General features: G+C 39.8%; 1 protein-coding gene across 1 annotated transcript in view; it reads left to right on the forward strand.

Moving 5' to 3' along the window:
- SND1 (staphylococcal nuclease and tudor domain containing 1) overlaps positions 1-24520 on the forward strand; it is a 503780-nt gene that overhangs the window by 212216 nt on the left and 267044 nt on the right. The window contains exon 12 of the mRNA XM_004382627.2: positions 19950-20050. Coding sequence (XP_004382684.1) covers positions 19950-20050 — 101 coding nt within the window. The remainder of the gene's footprint in view (positions 1-19949; positions 20051-24520) is intronic.

Genomic DNA, 24520 nt, shown 5'->3' on the forward strand with positions numbered 1-24520 from the left:
TGTGTGTGTGTAGTAAAAATATATGTAAGACACATTTGCCAGTTCAACAATTTTTACATGTATAGTTCAGTGAAATTGATTGCGTTCATTATGTTGTGCAACCGTCACCACTATCCTTTTCCAAATTATTCAACCAACATTAACAGAAACCAGTGCTCCATAAGCAGTGACTCCCCCTGTTCCCCACCCTGCCACCCATGATAACTACTAATAAGTTTTGCTCTCTATACGTTTGCCTGTTTCATATAAGTGGATCATATAATAGTTGTCCTTTTGTGAGTGGCTTATATCACATAATGTTTACAAGGTTCATCCATGTCATAGCATGTATCAGGACTTCATTTCTCTTTATGACTGAGTAATATGCCATTGTAATATACCACATTTTGTTTATCCATTCATTTGTTGTTGGACATTTAGGTTGTTTTTACCTTTTGGCTATTGTGAATAGTGCTGCAATAGACATTAGTGTACACAATAGCTTTGTAAATTATTTTTAAAAATATGGAGGTAGGAACATGCACACACTGAATAACAACTGGTTGGTTAATTACATAGTACCTTGACAAGCCTTTTGGAGAATTACACCTAGGAATCTAACCTCTCCTGTTGTCAGTGATATACTGGTTACTCCTTTTTAGGAGTGACATTACCATAGATCACACCCTAACTATGATCTTTTGTGTTCCTTCTGTTTTATTTATTTATTTATTTCCTGATTATACAAACAGTATATACTCATTAAGAATAAGTTTGAAAAGTATAATGGAAAAAATAAAAGCAATTCAAATAACATTCTGAGGTATTTTACTTTTATATATTATAGTTGAATCAATCTATTCGTTCTTTTTACAATTGACAATATAGTATGAACGTTTCCTCACACCCTTAAAGGAGCTTTTAAAGTAATAATTTTAATGGCTGTACGTGGTACAGTGGTTACAGAGCTTGGCTGTGAACCAAAAGGTCAGCAGTTTGAATCCACCAGCTGTTCCTTGGAAACCCTAAGGGGCAATTCTACTCTGTCCTATAGGGTCGCTATGAGTCAGAATCGACTTGATGGCAGTGGGGTTTTTTTTGTTGTTGTTGTACGATAATTCATTTAACCAATCTGTGTACATCTTAGGAGCCCTGGTGGTGCAGTAGTTAAAGCACTCGGCTACTAACCAAAAGGTTGGTGTTTTGAACCCACCAGCCGCTCCACAGGAGAAAGATGTTGCAGTCTGCTCCATAAAGGTTTACAGCCTTGGAAATCCTCTGGGGCAGTGGGTTTGGTTTTAGTTTGGGTACGTACATCTTAATTTTTTGAACTATGGTGATAAAATTTTATGTTTCAATAAAAAGCTGTACTATATAAAGAATCAACTAGATTCACTGAGCCATACTGAATCAGAAACTTCTAGCTCTGGGAGGATTTAAAATTAAAAGAGTTAAGTTCAGAAAGGTGTCTGTGTTTGTAATTGATGGTATTGAGTACTTTCTTAGACAGGATTTGGTCTTTAAAGAAGCATAATAGCACCCCCCCCCTTTAAAAAATTATCTAGTTAATTACAAACTATAGATACAGCTGCTTTTTTTCCTAAGTGTTTAACATAATGTGCTGTATTCTTGGTTTCAGTTTAAGTCCCGTGTATTTTATCTCATTTGAAAATTCAACCTTTTATGTTTCCTGTGATTTTAATTCTTTCATCTTAAACTTTAATTTTATTGCTTTCTAATCTTAAATTTTATGTCTCTTATACTCAGTCTTAATGCTTAATTTCTTAACCTTCCTTTAGTTATTCTTTTGATGATTTAAAACAACATAGCGACAAAATATTCTCTTCCATTTTTCTGTGTTTTTGATTGCTTTTATATACATCAGCAAGACGTATAGCTACAGAGTGGGTAGTTTTTGAGAGAACCAGAGTCAGTAACAGAAGTTGAAGGCCTCTGTCTGTCAGCCTTCTTGTGAACTTCCCCTTCAGCCACCTGCGTTGTGTCGCCCATTTATTTTAAGGGTAGCTTCTAAAATGACTCAGACTTGGAAGATCTTGGGCTCACCCTCCTAGACTGTAATTCTCTCTAGGCGTGTAATGGACTTGATTTACTGAAATGATGTAGAGTCTGTCCCTTTTACTGTGGTTTCCTGTTCTTCCACTTTAGTTACTGTTGCTCTGATATTTAGGATCCTGGTCATAACTCTTTCATTAACCGTTTAAATTTGGGGAAGTCTCATAACTTCTCTGAATCAGTTTACTTTTCTATGGTAGTGTATGCTTGCTGTAGGTGATAGCTGTGGTCCTTTTTATTCTGGTGTTAAATAAAAGTCATTCATTTTAGTTTATACTTTAAAAGCTTAGCTAGCTAATTAAGAGTTGGAAAAAAATGAAATCTTCAAATAATTATACAATAAACATTTAAATCTTAATCATTTAAAAGGTAATTTTTACTCTACAGATATGTTTTCCTCTTTCACTGTTTTGGTAAGCTAGCCTAATTCCAATTTGTATAACTCTGTGGTTTATATTTCAGCTCTTTTGTATTGCAGAAGTCTCCCTTGCATAATTTTTGGGTAAATTATTTAACCTCTCTGAACCACTAATAACTATGATTGCTGTTGTAGCTGTTGTTATGACTTTCCACTGCTCCATGCCCCAAACACCCCTAAGCAGTTAAAACAATATTCTCCCAGTGTTCAAAAGAGGCAAAACTATAAAACAAAAAAATGATAGAAGTGTCTTGCTTACAGATGAACATTGATTGCTGATCTGTTGTGTAATTATTGACGATTGTCTATGTGCACCCTTTTCAGGTTTGGCAGTTGTTTATTAGACCAATACCAGTTGATTCTTCTCTTTTCCCCATTTGCTCCGGTTCACAGAAAGTCCCTGACATGTGTACACATTCCTTTTAACTATGGTGTGATTTTTTTTTTTCCCCTCTCCAGCCCCATACTTATTTATCATTGAATATTTTATTGATTTAATTGCTATATTTTTGTGTTTATCTTGATGCTTATTCATAGGAAATATATCCGATGTCACTAACAGAATACTCATTTTATTAGCCCTGGCACAGCATTTAAATTTATAAACTTCTGTCAGTTATAACCATTAATTATGCAAGTTCTATTCATAAGTGCATCTTTTTATTTAATTTAAGCATGCCTATGCATCTTAGTTTGTCTTTTATAGAGAAAATAGAGACAGAATATTATGGATGCCATTCTTTTTATTTCAGTACGTAATTAACCTGAAGTTGTTGTTTCTTAATACTTTTCTTTTCTTTTCTTTTTTTTTTTTTTTTGCACCTTGCTCTTCTGTTTATTTCTTTAGTCATACGTAGTTAGCACTGGTGCTTGCTCTATTTCTGGTTTACTAAGTTCTTTCCATCTCCTACATCTCCTGGTTGTTTTGAGATGCACTCTTTAAATGATTGGGCTTTAAGCCATTCTTTTATTTTTCATTTTGAGATTGTTTGACAAGTCTCTCCTTTGGGCGGTTTGCATGAAGATCTTGGCCAGTGATTGCTATAAACCCGTGTCTGTAGTCGGGAACCTCCCTTACTGATTTTCTAGTGTTTGGAGGTTGGGCTTTTGTGTAGCCTTGGTTGTTGACTCGGGTTACCTTCCTCAGTCCCTGGGCATGGCCCCGTTTTCCTCTAAAGCGGCTTTCTTCTTTGTTCTTTCCCACAGAGTTGTCTAAGCATCTCTGGTAATTCTATACTGGCAGAATATTGTTAAATAACATCATTTTCCCCTTAGGCTTATCATTCGATGACCAGGATAATAAATTTATAGCTCAAAAAGTTATCTAAAGAGTAAACCATAACTTTCCTACTCTTCAGATATTGATTTCTTATCTCAGGTGCTAAAAGAAATAATGACTTTCCTTCCATTGCACAACAATGAAAATTATTTCCCTGCTGTTTTTCAGAGGAACCCCGGTGGCGCAGTGGTTAAGCGCTCAGTGGCTGACCGAAAGGTTGGCAGTTAGAATCCACCACCGCTCTGCAGGAGAAGGGTGTGGCAGCCTGCTTCCATAAAGATTTACAGTCTTGGAAACCTTGTGGGGCAGTTCTACTCTGTCCTTTAGGGTCTCTATGAGTCGGAATCGACTCAACTGCAAGGAGTTTGGTTTGCTTTCATTTAGGAGCATTATATGGAAATTGAAATCTCTGGTTCTATTATGATTCTGTTAGTAATTGCTGGAAGGTTGCCCTTTTTTCCTGCATTGTCATGCCTTTTAAATTATGGAGCAGAGCTCATTGGGTCTTTTCTGTTTATGTGTCTACTTGCAGCATTGGAGAAGAATTTATCATTAGGTTTTCCACTGGGACTGTTAGAGGTGGGGCCAGGAGAGGAGCCAAGAGCATCACAGAGAAATGATTGCAGGTGACACATCAGGGAGAGATTCATTGCTTTGTCTACCAGGGAGATGTTCAAACAGGCTAAGGAACCAGGATAGGAGGGACCTTGAATGTCGAATTACAGTCTGGTTCATTTTAAGTGAGTGAGTGTACAAAGCGATGATAAAAGCTTGTAGGTGTTGTCTTCTATCCCTTAAAATAATTTTGACAGGATTTTTCCATATTTTGCATTTTTGTACATCCAAAGCAGCAGCTGTGCTGTTTACCTTGAAGAGAGTACCTGCTGTGAGGAAGTTTGCTTTCCTCTCAAGGGCCTGCTTGATGGATTGATTATTTAGACCATTCCTGGAGACGTAGGCACTGAAAGATTTCTTTCTCATCATGAGAGCGTGGCTTTATTTTTTTAAATGGATTTGGTTGAGGTTCTCTGACAGATTAGGAGATTACTATATTGCTGTTACGTGTTTGACACTGATGGCTTGGTTTGTGCTTGTTAATGATAGCTCTTCTTCACTTGCCTTCAATTGCTTTCTTTAAAACAGTGGTTCTCAGACTATACCACATTGAAGAAGTACCACTTGTGATGTTACGCTTAGGTCATCCTCAGTTTTAACTTTGTTGCATAGGGACAGAAAGCGTTCTGGTTTTGTGCTGCAACCAGGAATATGCTGGAGTTCCCTAGCTTGTCGTGGTATAAATTCTTCCCAGCCAGTAGATCAATCAGCAGCCTAGAAAGTGTGTATTCCTGGTTCAGTTTGAACAATTGTTGCATGTGTGTGTGTGTAGGTTGGCTTGACAGGCAGGGCAGGTTGAGAATAGGAAAAAAGAGACTTTCTCATCAATCAGAAAACATGTCTCCATTTTAGAATTTGTTTTTTACTGTTCGAGCAAGTAGGGATGTACTTTATATTGTTTCACTATTTAGGGAACCACCTTGTTTTCTTAGACCTTCTCCTAAGCCCATTTCACCCTGGAAGTGTTCAGTAGAGCTGCTGATAACTTTTGTTATGCTGGAATGAGGAGATAAATTTTCTTAGCGAATTGTCTGTTTTTAGTGACATATGTGCTTTCTTTATAAATTTATCTGGTAAGCTATTTTTGTGTGTGTGTTTGTGTGTAAGTTCTCCACTCCCTTCCCTCTTCCCCTCAAGAAATAATACTGACAGTAAGTAAATTTAGGATGGCTGACAACTTGCTGGAGCCCTAGTGGTATAGAAGTTAAAGGGCTTGGCTGCTAACTGAAAGGTCAGTGGTTCAAACCCACCAGCTGCTCCACAGGAGAAAGGATGTGGTGGTCTGCTTCTGAAAAGATTTACAGCTTTGGAAACCCTGTGGGGCAGTCCTATTCTGTCCTACAAGGGTTGTTATGAGTCAGAATCGACTTGCTGGCAATGGATTTTTTGGCAACTTGCTGTGACTTAAATCTGAGGAGCGCCTTTGTTTTATATATTCCTACAGGCTTTGTGTGGGATCTTTACACACTTTCCTCATTTTCTTGTGACCCTTGCCCTTTAAGAATTGATACTACACTTGAATTTACCTTTACTTCATAAACGCAATTTCTGTTCTTATGCCTGTGGTTTCAAAAGTACATATTCTTAGATAAACAAAATGTGGTATATCTACACAGTCCATACATGCTGCCATAAAAAGGAATGAAGTACTGATCCTTGCTACTCTGCCAGCTACACACATAGGTGAACCTTGAAAACATTCTGCTAAGTAAAAGAAGCCGGACACAAAAGACCACATATTGTATGATTTCATTTTTATGAAATCTCCAGACTAGGCAAATCCATAGAGACAGAAAGTAGATTAGTGGTTGCCAGGGGCTGGCAGGAGGGGAAAGTGGGAAATAACCACTTAATGGGTACAGGGCTTCTTTGGGGGCTGATTAAAATGTTTCGGAATTTGATAATAGGGTAATAGTCGCAATCATTGAGAATATATTAAAATCCATTGAAATGTACTTTTTAAAATGATTAAAGTGGTGAATTTTATGTTATGTGCATTTTACCTGAATTTATTTTAAAAAATAATTTAAAAAAATACCTCTTCATGTTGGTGGAATGGTTGCTGAATGAAGGATGAGTAATGCTTAGTGTTTCTTTCTTGGTGTGGGTGCTGGCTGGTGTTTTATCCAGGGAGATAAGTGGTGGTGAGAGTAGGGATGGTGGCCCCTGAAATGTACAAGAAGTCCCTTCGTTAACAGAAGCAAGTACTTGTCCAGTGACTTGCAAATTCATGGAAAGTGTAGATGGATAATCACCCTGAAGTTCTCATAACTAATGGGAATATGTGGGGTATGGTTAACATGCTTGATTCTAGTCTGTTTTGTAATTCCCTGTCTGTTCACCCTATTTTGCCTAAACATTGTATTGAAAATCTTCTGCTCTCCTTTTCAGAAGCTGGTTCCTAGTTTGTTGGTAGGTGCAAATAGGAATGTATGAGTAGTATGAGTTCTGTGAATACAGGCAGTGAGCGTGGAGGCAGTTTATTGGCACATCAAACGTATTTTACCGTATTGTATTCTCTTCCCCAGATCACCTGCTGCTCTGACACAGGGCTCCACCACCACCTCTTCATGACTCCCAATGCCATGCCCTTCACTCACCTGTGCGCTACCTTAGAGTAGAAAAGGAGACCCCTTGGGTTTGCATCAGTGCTTATTGACTATATTGTGATGATTCGGGGATGGAATGAATCCAGTGTGTGACAGTGGGAAGTCAGGGTTCCATCCTGCTCTTCTCATGGAATCACTGGGCCATAAGTGGGAGAGGGGCATAGCCCTCTGCCATTAGCAGCTCTTGGCCCTAGAGCTCTAGAGCAAGAGCAGCTGACTAAACCACTCTAAAATGCTGGAGCCTAGTGAATGGTCTGTGGGCAAAGGAATATCTGATATTCTTCATCCGCTCTTCCCCAGCCCTATGGAGGGCTGCGGCTAGGTATAACAAACATCAACTAGTCGTATCAGACTGTCAGTGAACAGCATGCCAAAATGCAGTTCCTTGTTACGTGACAAGTAGAAAAAACATATGGCAGGCAGGTGGTAGCGGCAGCATCAATAGCAGCTCACAGTGAGATTGGCAGTTGATTTGCAGATAGTGATGCCCACCTGCTATGGCAACAGTGCACCACTGGGCACCCGGAAGCCCTCATGATTATATCCTTCTCGCAGTGTTTAGACTGCCCTGCATAATCCTTACAGGTTGGCAGAAGACTACTGAGTGGTGACGCTGTCCTCAGCCTGGGAACCAGTGTGATGAAATAGGTACTCGGCATTGAAGACCCCGCTTGTCAGCAGGCCAGTTTTTGAGCTTGTTTGTTTGTACTCCAACTAACCATATCATTTATTTTTCTTAAGATGCATCTCATTGTTTCCCCTTTCAAATGTAGTAAAATTTTAATCTCAGCAGAAATATATGGTATGAAAAGTTGAAAGTTTCCTATAATTGCACCTTCAGAGGTAAGTCCTCTAACATGCTGGGTTTATGCCTCCAGATTCTTTTTCTGTATGTGTTCATGACTTTTGTTCCCCAAATAGGATTAGATGTACTATTGTGCATCTTGCTTTTTTTATTTGGACATCTTTCCATAGCAGAATGTATAGTTCTCCCTCCTTGTTTTCAATAGCTGCATCATCTTTATTGAGAAGTGCTGCTAATACCCTGGTGAAAAAAATAAGACATGGTCTCTGCCAGCTTGGCCCTCATGGTCTAACGTGGGAGCGAGAGCACAACTTGTAATCATGCATTTATGTTAAACTACCATGAATGCAGAGGACAGGGTGCGGGTACATACATCTCTGTTTCTACAGACTAATTCCTAGACATGGAATTGCCAGGTCAAAGGATATCCACATATTAAATGTTAGTAGAAACGCCAGCTTAACCTCCAAAGATGTCCCAATTTAGGTTTCTGCCAACAGTGAAAAATACCACTTAGAGAAGCACATGAAAATTGAATGTTCATTAGGTGAAAGCATGGACAATAGTTATTGAATTCAGCAACCAGAGAACTAGAAAGAGGTGGGAAAATTCTGGTGGGAAGCCATGGAAATTCCCCAAAAGTATAGATCTTCAGGTGACAGGTCTCCAAGAAAGTCCTTTTCCTCATAGAGGGAATGTGTCAGAGCACAAGACACTCAAAATAGTTTGTCAATTTTATAGGATGTTGATGAGCTGAGGTTGAATGTGGTGGTGGTAGTTGCCGTCAAGTGAACTCCGACTCATGACGACCCTCGGTGTGCAGAGTAGAACTGCAGTCCATAGGGTTTTCAAGGCTGTGACCTTTCAGAAGACGATTGTCAGGGCTAACTTCCAAGGTGCCTCTGTGTGGGTTTGAACTGCCAACCTTTTGGTTAGTATTCCAGCACTTAACCATTTGCACCAACCTGGGACTCCTTATTCCCCTTCTACAGCTGCCTGTGAGAAATGGTGAAGAATGTATATTTAGTTAGGCTTGTGGTACCTAGACATGTTGCTTGCTGCTTCGAAAGTTGGCTCTTCGTTTTAGAAAGCAAGAAAATAGACAAAGGCGTTTCATATCCTGAGAAAGGTAGACTAATTTGTCCTCCATGCTGTCTGGGACCTGTCTTCTTTTATTAATGTGTTACTGAACATGACTTGTAATTATTATTGCCTTTGTGGAACCATCTTTTTTCCTGGGAATGTGATGAAAGCGTCCTCCATAAGTAACCAAGAGATTCAAGATTTGCCTAGGTTTGGGTTAGAAAGTTGCTGCGCCTCTCCCCACCTCATGCTGCTAAGTTGTTGTGTGTGGTGGAACAGTCTGAGAAATAATTTCGCTCATGCCTCTGATAACTTTTGAGTGCCAAAAGTTCCAGTAGGAGTGGAAACTGAAGAGCAATGAGACTGTGAGAAGCCTTCCTTGTCTGTATGGATGCCAGAGCTAGCTTACTTCATGAATTTAGGGTACAAGAGTGGTGTTTGCCCTAGGCCTGTGGTCCAGTGCTAACCACCTAATTTCTGAGTATGCGTGTGTGTGACAGGCTGGGGATCGTCTCTCTGCATATATACTGTCTTTCAAAACAGTAGCCAGAAGTCAAGAGACGTGAATTTGGAGGTGAACACAGATGCAATGCAGGATGGTCTTTGATCAGTGCTTGTGTGTAGTTTCAGACATTGTCCTAAGGTGGAACTGCTCTGTGCACGCTGTGCCTTTTATCAAGGAACTTTATCTGATTTGGTAGGCCTCTATCTTCTGTGTGAAGTAGAGGGAGAGGGTGGTATGTCTAAAGGAAAAAAAGCCTATGATGTTGACACTTGGCTATATTGGAATCTTTTCTTAGCAACAAAACTGAAAATAATTTATATGACACTGTAAGTGCTGTATCCTTGGGCAATTTCTCTTTGTGCCACTGGCAGGCATTCCTTAAGAATTATTGTTTTTCATCATCATTCTCCTCTGAGCTTATGATAGAGTTCCTTTAGGTCAATTCCCCATTCTAACTTTGGCCTTTAGTTACCTAACCTGATCTGAGTGACTTCTGAATGCCAGCTCATGACGTGCTGGAGAAATGGGTGCTCCCTGAACTCTAGTGAAGGCAGAAGGGCCTTTTTACACTGGCTTCACTCACCTGAGCACTACATAGCCCCCTGAGCAACAGGAATTTATTGGAACTCTTGGCAGGGTGAATGCTTTTAGTCCACACTTTTATTGCTTAGGTTTCCCAGTTTGGCATTTTGTTGAGTGGAGACACTCCCTTCATAGGCTGGTATATATTTGTAGAGAAAATGCAATGTAAACCTTTTGTTTTTATCCATTTTTAAAGAATATCCCCCCTTTTACAGTATTTCTTCTTAGAGGCCATTAAGTAAATCCTCTTTCTTCATATCCCTTTGCCTCCCATCTTCGTTTTATCTCTGCTGTTATTTTAAAGACTGGGTGACATTGCATGTATTCTACACAAAGGATAAGTATCTCCGTGTATTTGTGCTGCCCTCGTGGCTGGAACTCCTCCAGGGAGAGTTCTTGACAAAGTGATTTAATTTCCCCTGACTGCCGCTGACCTTGGGAATTTTGGACACAGTGATTGACACTTACATAGAGGAGAAAACCAACCCACACTCAACTTCATTCTCTAAAGGGAGGCAGGGGAGATGGTAGCTCTGCTGAGGAGTAAGAAGGGACATGTAGGGGACACAGGGACAGTTGCCAGTAGTGCCTCTGGGCCCTCTGGCATTCCTTCTTAGGGACAACAGTGTGGGATTAAAATCGGGTATTGGGATGAGTTATGCCCTTAGTTTACTAATGAGGAAGGTAATGGTCAGAACATTAGCACAGACACAGATGACACTTTTTTTAGATGTATCTGTAGGTTCATAAGAACTTTAGAACCAAGAGGTTTAATGAAAATGCTGGCAGCTGTTTATTTTCAAATACTGGTCTCTGGTTTTCCCTAAGATCCCTATCAGGTTTATTGGAAATATTTTTAGTCGTCGAAACTATTTCCCTAATGACTTTTCTATGTGCCTATAATTCACCTCCATACATAAACTGTACAGTCCATTTTCAGACTGTTTTATTGCTATGCTTGTTGAAAGGCTGTTACCACTACTTCTAGAAATCTTTGCCCATCTCTCATGGCCCCTTACATAAAATGTTTTCACGTGTACTTGTGGCTCCTCGCGCCTGTGAATACTTCTAATTAACTATTTACTAAACTGAATGTTTGTTGGGAGCAGTGATGTCCACTTAAACAGATGCCTAATGTCACGTACTGACTCTTAACATCTCCACGGAGCCCTGTACTAAGCTGGATTTTACCTCTTCCCTCAAAACAGATAAAACCACTTGCCCATCCAGCAGGGATGGGGAGTTGGAGGTCCATTTTGTCAGAAGTGCATCAAATGGTATAGGCTAGCTGCCTGACTCGGTGCTTAGAAAGGTTTGTAAGCGCTATAGGTTAACGTTCCATTGATGAAAATAAAATGTGCTTGGAATAGTTCTGACTGTGTGTGAGGGCAGTGGGAAGGGCGATTGTAGATGGGAGAGAACAGTATAAATACATGCGAATAAACAACCAGCCTTAGCACCTAATTACAATGATTTGGAAGGGGTGTTTCAGAATGCATCTTGGCTGGATTGGAGAGGTAGGGAGGGAGCATTGCTTGTGTTTTGGCAGTGTAGTGGAGACAACAAAATATATAATTGTTTGTGAATGTATCTGTAAAAGTTGTTTTAGTTTAAGATACAGCAAAGCTCAAAGATGTCCTAATGGAACATATAAATTTCAGCTTTTGATTGTGGTTATAAAAATAGTTTGCATCTACCGATTGCTCATTTTCTTTCTAGTAATATCAGTACTCAGCAGAAGCCCTAATCATTAACTATGAAAGCAGGTATTTTTTAAAACAGGGGTTCCAGCCACCCAGTCACTATCCACCCGTTAGAATAAATTTCAAATACTAAGGTAAAGAATTCTGGAATTATGGTGGCAAGTCAAGAATTAATGAAATCCAGTCACTGAAATAGTAGAAGTCCCTGAAAAGTATCTTGATTTACCAGACTATTGAAGAGAATATATTTTACAACGGTAGTTATAGATCGCAAGATTTTTTTTTCCTTTATACAAGTTTATTCTTGAACTCAAAATTGTCTTTTGGAACTGAAAAAAAGCATATAACTTATCTTTATGCTCTATCAGTTGCTGTCAAGTTGTTGCTGACTGATGGTGACCCCGTGTGTGTCAGAGGAGAATGTGCTCCATAGGGTTTTCAGTGGCTAATTTTTTTTAGAAGTAGATTGCCAAACCTTTCTTCCAAGGAGCCTCTAGGCAGACTCGAACCTCCAACGTTTTGGTTAGCAGCCGAGTGTGTTAACCATTTGTACCACTGAGGGACTCCCTTTCTAGTCTAGTTGAGTAATAAAGTTTTTAAAAAAAGAAAATGGAAGATAAACATTTTTTAAATATGTCTGGCTTTTCATACCATATTTTTGCATACCTGGTTTGAATGTTTACAAGGATTCATAAAATATAACAAAAGCTCACAGGGGAAAATAAAGGTAGAAGATTAGAACCACAAAAGGTGGGGTCATATAACGGAAGAATGAGGCTAAGAGTCACTGTGCCTTAACAGATAGTCCTGGTTCACACAGTCTAAGATGGTGGTTACTAGCTATGTGTGGCTGCTGAGCACTTGAAATGTGGCTGGTCCAAATTGAGATATGCTTTGAGTGTAAAATACATGCTGGATTTCAAGGACTCAATTAAAAAAAAAAAAAAGAGAGAGACAGAGAAATAAAATATCTCATTACTTTTTTTTATATTGGTTATATGTTGAAATGATAATGTTTTGAGTATTTTGAGTTAAAGAAGAAATATTATTAAAAGTAATTTCACCTGTTAATTTTTACTTTTTCAATGTCGCTAGGAGAAAATTTAAGCGTCCATATGTGGTACTCATTCGTGACTCTCATTCTATCTCTGTTAGACAGTGCTGGTCTAGAAGGAGGGAGTTTGACATCCTCCACCAGTGCTGTGTCTGCATCAGTCACTCAGCTGGGAGGGAAGCCTAGAGCAGGCTCAGACACAGGGTCAGGAGGCTTCTTAGCAAGTTGTTTTGAAGCTCTTCCTGTACCTAGATGAATGAATGATTGAAGTGTGTTTAGAAATTTTTAAAAGTATATCCTTTACTACTCTTGTATTTTTAGAATAATTACATAAGATGCTTTATGTAAAAAAATCAAGAATAGTTAAAAATGGGAAAAAAGATCAAGAATGCATAATTTAATTATTGAGGAGTATTAGGGAAGGTCCTGTTAAGTCCAGAGCAAACTGAAACTTGTCTCTCTTTGATGTTCATTGTCTTCCTAATTTGGTAAGGTAAGACGTTTCCTGCCCAAAATCTCTGTAGTTAACCTAGTAATTGATACGGTTCACAACACTTTGCTTCAATTATCTCCGGTAAATAAAATATCCAATAACTGGTACCTGCATAATTAGTCTGGAAAATGTCTAAATAAATACTAAATAGTGTATCATTCTTTAAAATAAGCCTTCTCTAAGTTAGGATGAATATGTATTAGGTACATGTTCTTGTTTGCGTGGCTCCTTAAGGAGAAAGTATATTTAATTGAGTCTTTCTGCCTAATGATTTCAGTATCTAATGATTTAAGTCAACATATGTCTGTTTATGCATATATGCATGTATGTATGTGATTATTGACTTATTTCACGGGTTCTAATTTAGCACTTACTTATTGCCAGGCACTGTTCTAAGAAAATCAGTACCCATTTATCTAAAAATAACTGTCACTTATATAGAGTTTACTATGAGTCAGGCTCTGTTCTAAATGCCTTATGTATATTAATGCATTTCTTCCTCATAACAGCTCTATGAGGAATGCGTAGCTATCATGTTAAACTGAAGCCCAGAAAAGTTAGGTAACTCATCCAAGTTGACACAGCTCATACCTAGACTTGCTGGAAACCAAACCCAGCAGTTTGGCTGCTCGAGAGTCCATGTTCTTATTGGGGCTAACTCCGTATTTTGTTACTTTTGTTCTAGGCCACATTAGTCGAATTTACACCAGATGAAGTTGTCTTCTCTGTATCTGGGGTTCTTAGAGGCTTCCCATAACTACCTGGAAATTCTGTCGTAAGAGCCAGCGGTTGAGAGGGCACTTATTACTGCTGCTGTGAACTTATTACAGCTGTTTGTGATTGGCCGTGTGAAATAGAGGTGGGATTATGTGGTGATTATGCAAAAGAGCCGCGCATAACTGTCCTAGTTATATTAAAACTAAACTCAGGCTGTGACCTGGAAATGTGGCTATATATGATTGTTTTTCTCCCTACCTCATCTTCTGTGCACAGGTAGTTCACATTTTGGCATTTCATTATCATCAGCAGCATCAAAAAGTCTATGAAGTGCCTTTGGTGATTTGATATTTTTCTAGTGACTAGTCATGAGGAATCCTCAGAATTCCTTAGGTGTGGCCCAGAGCTTCCATTATTCGATTGTACCAAGCTGCTTCTGGCCTTTATTAAAGATTGACATATAAATTTGGTCTTATTTTAAGTTCTCATCTTAGTTCCTCTGAAGGTTTCCTAAAATTGCTTTCAGGAAAATTCCATAATCTAATGGACCAAGGATGAATCATATTGCATGCTACCTTATCTTCGAGAAACTCTTTGAGAAATAAATATGATAAATTATTTATAAATTGCTTTCTAAATCTGTCATGGAGTTGGCTTTGATTAAAGTAGTTCTCATTTAGCACTTTATCCCAACTTTAAAATACAGTCCCTCCTTCCTCGCCCCAACACACCACATACACATGGTTCAAATAAATATATTTTTGTTGTGTGAAATAGCAGAATGGTCAACAGCTTGACAAAAAGCGCTCCTCAGAATGCCTAACCATCTCCTTTCAAAGGTATCTTTCAGACTTTGTCTGATGAAAAGATTTCTGATTCATGTATTCATTCATACAACAGATACTTCCTACATACCCTCCTACTGTTTTGCAGGCCCTGTGCCAGCTGTTTCAGTGAATAAAAGACATGGTCTCTACTCTCATGGAGCTTACAATCTATGTGTTCTAGTTTATTGTAGTAAGCATAGCATAAGGTAGGAATTACAGAGGTCTAACAAACCAGTAAGGAGCCCTGGTGGCATAGTGGTTGTCATGGATTTAATTGTGTCCTCCCAAAAATATGTGTATCAATTTGGCTAGGCCATGATTCCCAGAGTTGTGTGGTTGTCCTGTATTTTGTGATTGTAATTTTATGTTAAAGAGGATTAGGGTGGGATTGTAACACCACCCTTAACCAGGTCACATTCCTGATCCAATGTAAAGGGAGTTTCCCTAGGGTGTGGCCTGCACCACCTTTTACCTTACAAGAGATAAAAGGGAAGGGAAGCAAGCAGAGAATTGGGGACCTCCTACCATCAAGAAAGCAGTGCTGGGAGCAGAGTGCGTCCTTTGGACCGAGGTCCCCGTGCAGAGAAGCTCCTAGTCTGGGGGAACACTGAAGAGAAGAAGGCCGACAGAGAGAAAAAGCCTTCCTCTGGAGCTGACGCCTTGAATTTGGACTTTTAGCCTACTTTGACTGTGAGGAAATAAACTTCTCTTCATTAAAACCATCCACTTGTGGTATTTCTCTTATAGCAGCACTAGATGACTAAGACAGTTGTTAAGTGCTCGACTGCTAACCAGAAGGTTGGCAGTCAAACCCACCAGCTGCTCCGGGGGAGGAAGGACCTGGCAATCTACTTCCATAAACATTACAGCCTAGTCAAGTAGATACCTGAGAATAAATAGGCAGCTCCTGTCCGGAGGCGAGATGAGAAGGCAGAGAGGGTCAGGAGCTGGTTGAATGGACATGGGAAATCTGGGGTGGAAAGGAGGAGTGTGCTGTCACAGTATAGGGAGAGCAACTAGGGTCACATAAAAATATGTGTATAAACGTTTGTATGAGAGACTAACTTAAATTGTAAACTTTAACTTAAAGCACAATTAAAAAAAAAAAAAGATTATAGCCTAGGAAACCGTATGGGGCAGTTCTGTTCTGTCCTGTAGGGTCGCTATGAGTCAGAATCAACTCGACAGCATACAACAACAAAAAGAAACCACTGGAGTCCTTGGTGATGCAAACGGTTAAATGCATGGCTACTAGCCAAAAGATTTGCGGTTCAAACCCACCCAAAGGTGCCTCAGAAGACAGGCCTGGCAATCTGCTTCCAAAACGTCAGGGCTTTGAAAAACCTATGGAGCAGTTTTACTCTGCACATCTGGGATCGCCGTGAGCCAGAATCACAGTACAAAATCAGATTGTAGTAAACCAGGTCTGGCTAAGTAGCTTTTAGAATTTTAGAGTAAGATGATGCCCTAGAGTTCTAGTCTAGTGCTCTCATTTTCCAGATGAAGAAACTGAGACCCAAAGATGTGAGGTGACTTATTGGGAAGAGAGTGACAGGTAGAACCAAGCAGGAGCCTGGGGCTCCTTCTGGTCGTTGCTATAAGCAGAGATTCGGCCCCCGGCTCAGTTATGTAGCCTTTGTGTCGTGTGTATGTAAAATGCTGTGTACCGAACACTTCAGGAATACCTTGGCTTGGAAAACGAAGAACAAATCTATATTAATTCGTTTCTTCTCTTTAACTCATGCCATTCCATATGCACTTACCCCCAAATGCAAAATTCAGGTTATCATTTACTCAGAGACGTTGCCAAGATTTGCAGTTGTTTTAATTGAAACTGTTTAAACTGCGTCCCTTATTCAAGTGATTGACAGGTCATTGATGAGTATCTACAGATGAAAAACTCCAGGGTAAGGGAGTAGATCTCAGAATCCACAGGAGAGGGACATAAATGCTAATTACACATTGATTTTAATTCCTGGTTTGTCGTAGCTGCCTGCAGGTGTGTATCTTGGCTGTAGCTCTATTCTCAGGGCCTCATTTGTATTTGAGATTTTCTTTAATAATGTTGCTTCCACTCAGAGCTCTTTAATCTCTGACTTATTTTCAGTTCTTTTTCTCTAGATATAGGAAAAATTTAATTGGCGGATGAACGTAATTGTGGGTTCTCGTTTATCGAAGATTAAGTTTTGTTTTCTTCCCATTGATTTTCCTGAAAGACAGTCTGGGGATATTACCTCATTGTGGCCTTCTGGTCTGGAAGATGCACAGGTGTTGGCTTTTGGTTGTTGTTCTTGTGGACTCCCCCTCACCATCCCCACCACCACCGCGACCCACGTTGCCTTCTGGATGAGCCGGCATCTCTCTAGGTCGAGAGCTAATGATACTGCTCGGGGTGTCTGTACTGAAGGGCTGCTGTCCCACCCGGTCCACCTGCCAAGCAGGAGGCTTGGCATTGGCAGGTGCAAAGTAACCTTGAGATTCACTAGTTTATTTTTAAGCAGGGCTGATATTTTTTTCCTTTTGGTAGCTTATTTGATGGATTGGGTGAAAACACAAGGGATATGGATTTCTTTCCTCATCTCCAGTATTTACTGACTTTCTACCTAATGCCCCAGATTGGACCATACCCTGTGACTATGTCCTTTTTAAACTTGGCGTTGAGATACTTTACATTCCATGGTGTGGGCCACCCTTGAGGTTTAGCTTCTGTACACGTCTGATTTCCTAAGTGATTTTACCTGATTCCAGCAGATTTCGAAGTGATTTCCTGGCCTTCTTCCTGCTTCTGAAGCTGTAAGTTAGTTGCATTGGGGCAGGAAACTGAGGCTCTCAAAAAGCAATTGACTTTTTGTAGGGCCTCGCCTGAGGCAAGGTCCAGGGGACATCAGCTTAGAGAACATTTAGGTTATTCCTTCTCCTAGGAATTTGAATCAGCTCTCCCACTCCTTGTCTTGTCGTTGGCCTATATTAACTCCGGCCAGCTGCATACAGGGAAACTTAACCTCTTTGTTGGAGGTACTAGTTGTTCAGCTCCACCCCACCCCCATCTGATCACATTCCTCACATTTAGCTTTAGATTAGTTGATAAGACCTGGCAATAATTCCAGTGTGGACACCTGATTTTAGGCTGCCATAACAAAGTATCACAAATGAAGTAGCTTAAAACAAGAGATTTATTCTTTTACGGTCCTAGAGGCACCTTCCAAGGGCTCTAGGGAAGAATCCATTGCCTTTTCTAGTTTCTGGTGTTTGCCAGCAATTCTTGGCATTTCTTGGCTTGTGGCCACTGTAACTTCACTCTCTGCCTCTGTCTACACATGGTCCTTGTCTGTCTCTGTGCCCAAATTTCCCTCTTCTTATGAGAACATATTGGACTTAAGACCTCCCCGCCCCCCCAGTCCAGCATAATCTCATCTTGACTTGATTGCATCTGTTGTTGTTGTTGTTAGGTGCCGTCGAGTCAGTTCCGACTCATAGCGACCCTGTGTACAACAGAACGAAACACTGCCCTGTCCTGTGCCATCCTCACAGTTGTTGCTTGTAGCCACCGTGTCAGTCCATCTCGTTGAGGGTCTTCCTCTTTTTCGCTGACCCTCTATGAAGCATGATGTCCTTCTCCCGGGACTGATCCCTCCTGATAACACGTCCAAAGTATGTGAGATGTAGTCTCGCAATCTTTGCTTCTAGGGAGCATTCTGGTTGTACTTTTTCCAAGACAGATTTGTTCGTTCTTTTGGCAGTCCATGGTATATTCAATATTCTTCTCCAACAGCACAATTCAAAGGCATCAATTCATCTGCAAAGATTCTATTTCCAAATACGGTCACATTCACACATTTCTGGGTGGACATGGATTTTGAGGGGACACTTTTCAACCCAGTGCAGAATCATCTTTTTTTTCCTACTTTTATATGTTGTTATGTTATAACAGTACTTTTCCAAGAATGATTTACCTTAAACTCAGCCCTTAATTGGCCTTCTTCCCAATATGACTCCTTTTTGTTGCTTCTAAAACGTGATTAGGCAGATCAAGTGACTGATCTGACAGTTGGAATTTTGAGGCAGCTGTCCTTTTTCAAATATCCATATGCATTTTTAAAATGAGTTTTTGAGGAGCAGTTTGAAAGGATTTTAATGGTACTCCCCGGCAGTGTAGCTGAACTTTATGCCTGTAAAACACGCTGTCTTTAAGCTGATCAGTGGGAATTTAAGCGGTATTTGGAAACGGGGATTCTGGACTCTGAGACTGCAAGGGTGGCTTCAGGCTGTTGAGCCAGTGTATCTCTTAGGTGTAGGTATGTAAACCTTGCCCATGACCCAACCAGGCATACTCCTTTCTTCTATAAAGGCTGACCCTGTATGTTTGCTAATGGATACCACATACTTGTTTCTTTCAACACATAACCATGTTTATCTTGGTATGCATAGCCTTCCTTCCTACTAGACTGTTAGTTCCTTGAGAGGGTATGCCACCTCCTACTTTGTGTTAGATAAACATTAGTCTTTCTTCATGCTCTTTGGTCAGAAGACTCCTTAGTTCTCTTTCTTCTTTTGTTTCTCAGTTCTTCCCAGTCTGAGACTATCTCCTGAAGAAGGAATCAATAACAGTCTCTACATTTGGTTGTAGGAGACTTGCGGAGGGGAAATGAGGCTTGTTAATTCAAAACCTGAAGGCTCTTCTGGTTCTGTTCTTGTCTTTTTTCAAAACCTGCTAACTCCAACTGTGTTGGTATTGGGGCTGAGTTAGCCGTGCAGCTTTGATTCATACACCGTGACACTAACGCCAAGCATCTTTCTGATTATCCTCTTGTTGATTCCTCTTGATTGTTCTTAACCTTGTCCTGGAAAAGTTAAGACACACTAAATTATATACAGTTTTAATTATATACAGTTTTTCTCTGGAGTCAGTTCATTTAAAAAAAAAAAATAACATATTTTCAAAGGATTCTGACCCAGAAAATGTTAAATAACGGCTTTACCGTAGTATCTAGGAATCCTTCCTGCATGGGGGTTACATATCTTTGTCAAGTTTAATATCTGTTGGGCCATTAAATGCCCAGCCAGTTGTCTCTATTGGTATCAGCTGTCTTTTAATTGTTGCTTTTTTAATCTTAGACCCAGAAAATCAAGCTGTGAGTGAGTTGATCTTTTACACTTGTGCAGGCATATGTGGCCCAACCCTAACACCCTCGATTCTTCATTTCCAGGTCAACGTGACTGTGGACTACATTAGACCAGCCAGCCCAGCCACAGAGACGGTGCCTGCCTTTTCCGAGCGGACCTGTGCCACTGTCACCATTGGAGGAATGTGAGTGTTCAGGCCGGCGGGGATGCGGCTGATAACCAGTCCCTCCTTCCTTTCTCCCTGCTTTGCTTTCTCTTACTCTTTCTCTCAACACAGTGGTTTATAATAGTTTATGTGCCTGTGTGGCACTTTAAATTTGCACAGTACTGTATAATCACTCATTAGCTAATCATACACTTTCATTGTTGTTATTATTTATGATTTATTGGGCTCTATAGGGTCTCTGTGAGTTGGAATCAACTCGATGGCAATGAGTTTTGGGTTTATGTACTTAGCCAGTGTAGTACACATTATTACTATTAATAATGCCATTTATTGAGTGTCATCCAGACCCTAGGTACAATCCAAAATTTAGTTAGAATTTTTATCTGCATATTAGTTTAGGAAGTTCGTTTGTAGATATATATACCCCCCAAAAAAAGGAAGAAGAAGGGAGGCTAATTAGACGTTTTCTTTGTATAGATATACGTAATCACTAGGAGACGGGGTCTTCCTCCTCCACTCTGCTGGCTGTATCCTGGTTATATTCCAAGATCTCTTGCAGCCTAGTTGATGAACAGAATCTTTCAAGGAAGGTATCTGGTACGGAAGGAGGAAGCCTGCTGGGCCATGCTTCCACAATAAATATTAAAACCATCAGTCAGTCCCCAGTAGCAATTCTTATTCTGCATAAAGTATACCAGCATGGTAGTTGTTTCCTTCTCTATTTAATAGTCTTAAATGCTGTTTGTTACCAAACTGGTATTTTTCTTTTCTTCTAAGGGGCATAGTGAAGGGGAAGAATAGGCTTCTCATCAAAACAAGGATTGTCTTATTGAAAGTACAATGAAGCCCCTTAGGAGCAACACCTCTAACTACAAAGTGCCTCTGAAAGGACTGAGAATTTTCCAGCGATTTCCGGTGTAGAAGCTCTCACATCAAACAGAGCTTCTTTCCCCTCATTCTTGTTGTCACATTTGGAAATGACTATTTGTAGCCACTGTTACCACTTCTGTATTTCTTAATGTTGTTAATGTTCATACAACAAGCATAGGTTTGATCTCTGCTAGAAGGAGCAGAATATAGGCTTTTGGTACGTTCAGACCATCACAGGGTCAGGTTTTGTTAGAAGCAGGTTCTAGGCAAATCAGATAATATTTTTGAAATAGGGAAACACTAGGACACATTTTGGTCATTCTCCTATCTGTATAACTTGCAAGAATGATTTATTACCAGTTTGTTACCACTTTTTTAGGACTGGATCCATACCTTCTGTCTCAGTCATCTGGTGCTGCTCTAACAGGAATACCACAAGTGGATGGCTTTACAAAGAGAAATTTATTCTCTCACAGTCCGGTAGGCTACAAGTCCAAATTCAGGGCATCAGCTCCAGTGGAACGCTTTTTCCATTGGCTCTGGAGAAATGTCCATGTCATCAGTCTTCCTTTGGTCTGGGAGCTTCTCTGCACGGGAACCTCAGGTCCAAAGGACATGCTCTGCTCCCAGCACTGCTTTCTTGGTGGTATGAGGTTCCCACGTATCTCTGCCCGCCTCTCTCTTTTATATCTCAAAAGAGATTGCATTAAGACACTAATCTTGTCAACGTCATCAGTATAACCTTATCACAGTGATAGAATTTACAACACATGAGGAGATCACATATAATCTCATCATAGTGGTAGCGTTTACAAAACATAAGCAAATCATATCAGATAACACAATCATACAATATTAGGAATCATGACCTAGCGAAGTTGCTACACACATTTTTTGGGGGACACAATTCAATCCATGACACCTTCCTACTATGGAAAGCTGAAAAGTCTGTAGTTCCCGTATAAAAAATTTGCTATCGTAATCAAGGAGCAGCTAATAGGTAATGGCTCCTGCTGTTTAATTACTGGCAAAAATGACGATACTACTGTAAAAATCCACATCTTTATTTTTGGTAGATGGCCTCCACCAGTGTTTATCTAACAAATCCATTATCTAACAATCCATTAGAGTAGATCAGCTCATTTAGTTAAAATAAGTTTACACTGCTTAAGATTAGGTATTCTAGGAGTGTTTCATAGGGATTATGTTTTAATGGACAATTTGAGGCAGCTGGTTTAAATTTTTTCTGAAGCAGAATGCTATGACTGTGCTCCATGGCATAAAACTTCAAGGTCTCAGCTGTGTTGATCTTGACCTTGACTAAGATTACTCCTTCAACCTGTCTCTCTGCAGAGGTGGGATGACTCTGTTTCAGCCAGAGTTTTGGCTGGATAGATTCCTGAGTCTTTGAAAGAAGGTGTCAACCCTGTTTTCTGTTTGGTGGGTTAACAACACAAGTTGATTGGTCTAAATTGACAGCATAAAATATCTGTACTCCAGGTTCGTGACAGGAATGATAACATTGATGTTTCTGCTTTCCAGTTCATGTAATTGGATGGTAAGAAATATTATTTTTGTTTGATTTACTAGAGGGCTATACAGTGTCTCAAGATACTTAAATTGTCTCCTTGGATTAGACTGGCCTGGCAGGCTGTCTGGAAAGCTTTATGCATTTCCTCTTAGAATTGTTTTTACTGAACTACACCATGTGGTTAAACTGCTGGGCTGCAGTCAGGAGAAACATAAGAAATTACTGGTATTGCTGAGGCCATCTCTCACTAGAAAGTAAGCTCCCTGAAGATAGTGATTTTTGTCTCTTATTCCCTGTGGTAGCCCCAGTATCTGGCATATAGTAGCAGCTCAGTAAATCTGTTGAATGATTTGTTGACTGTATTGCAGAGTGTCCTTTTATGAAGAATAACAGTGAGTACTTAGATGTCTCTTTACCTGAGATGGCTGTTTCTCTTGAGCTGCAGGTTTGTTTTTATATAATCAATACTGTGAAACTTGGAACTGATACTTTTCCTCTTTTGTTTGGTTATTGGAAGCCCAGTGCCAAAGATAGACCATCTCTAATAGTAGCATACTTTTTGCACTCTAACCTTAAACTCATAGCTTCTCTTTATTTTTCCTTTGTTATGCTTTTATTTTTATTTACCTTTTTTTCTGAACTTTTTATACTTTGCAAATCACTTCAAATAATATTGTAGAAAAGTTGAAGTCTTAATAAATAAGAAAGTCCAAATACTCAGCTTACATTCAGAATTAAGGTATACTAGAAGCTTTTTAAGGATCCCTGGTGGTACACTGGCTAAATGCTTGGCTGCTAATCAAAAAGTTAGCAGTTCAAACCCACCAGCAGCTCTGCAGGAGAAAGATGTGGCAGTCTGCTTCTGTAAAGATTACAGCCTTGGAAACCCTTTGGGGCAGTTCTACTCTGTCCTACAGGGTTGCTATGAGTCAGAATCGACTCGATAGCAGTGGATTTGGTTTTTTGGGTTAGAAGCCTTCTATCTGACAAAATGGTTAGTTATTAAAAAAACATTGTTTAAAGAAGGGAATTATTTAAAAAAATTTATCTCAAATATTTTATTTTCATTTAAAACATAAAAATGTACATACCTTTTCAAATCATTGTTATATGGGCAGTATGGGTCAGCTATTTGATGTTTTGGTACATTCCTGTTTGAATGAGGACTTAAAAGCACTAATCATAGAACCCTAGATTTTTGTGATTTACATCCCCTTCATCTGTTAATAGTTCTCTTGCTCATTTATTTTGAGCCATTCCTCTTTATTGAATCTTTTTAAAGCATTCAGCTGTCTTCCTAAATATAAATTCTTTCTTTGTGTACTCATATTTCAATGATTAATATAATACTTAATGAAGTACATAATTAAATAACAGCCACAATCAGTAAAAAACCGATTTAGGGACAAAAACAAATGACTCCACTCGTTGGGACAGAGGTACACAGGTGTGTTAGTGAGGCCCTTGTCGGTGGGCATCAGCCAGTAGGTTTTGCTAAGGTCCTAGAATGTGCCAATCAGTTAAGGGAAGCTAGTTACGAGAGCTTCTGTGGTCTGCATTGCCTCTCTGAAAGGCAGGCTTTGTTTGAGCTTGTAGAAATGTTGCAGAATTAAGAGATCCAATCCAGGTAATGTCTCTCGTAATCTATGGACGTATACACATACTGTGAGTTTCTGTTATCTAGGTCTTCATAGCACCTACTGGCTTTCCAGTCATTTAAGCCATCAGCTGGGCTTCTCTGACTGTGAAACAGCTTCTGTGAAGGTGGTGATTCCGGGGAAATGAGAAGAAAGAGGCAGATGAGATGGAGTCTCTTACTGGGCTATTTCAAAGCAGATTTTTAGATGTATTTCATATGTCAAAGTGGGTGAATGTCTGTGTCCTCAAAAGGGTTCAATCTGATCCTTCTGTTTCTCCTCTCCATATGTGGGAGGGTGTCGAGTCACAGGATCCTTGAGCGCCCTCCCTGATGTGACGCAGGCTTCAGCCTTCCCATCTCTTGCCCTCAGGGGAATCAATGAGAATGAGGTTCGCAGTTCCTCTAGTAGATTAAAATTTTTTTCTTGATTAACTTCACTGTGGAGTTG

This window comes from Trichechus manatus, unplaced genomic scaffold (assembly GCF_000243295.1).
Source record: "Trichechus manatus latirostris isolate Lorelei unplaced genomic scaffold, TriManLat1.0 scaffold00097, whole genome shotgun sequence".
NCBI classification, from domain to species: domain Eukaryota; kingdom Metazoa; phylum Chordata; class Mammalia; order Sirenia; family Trichechidae; genus Trichechus; species Trichechus manatus.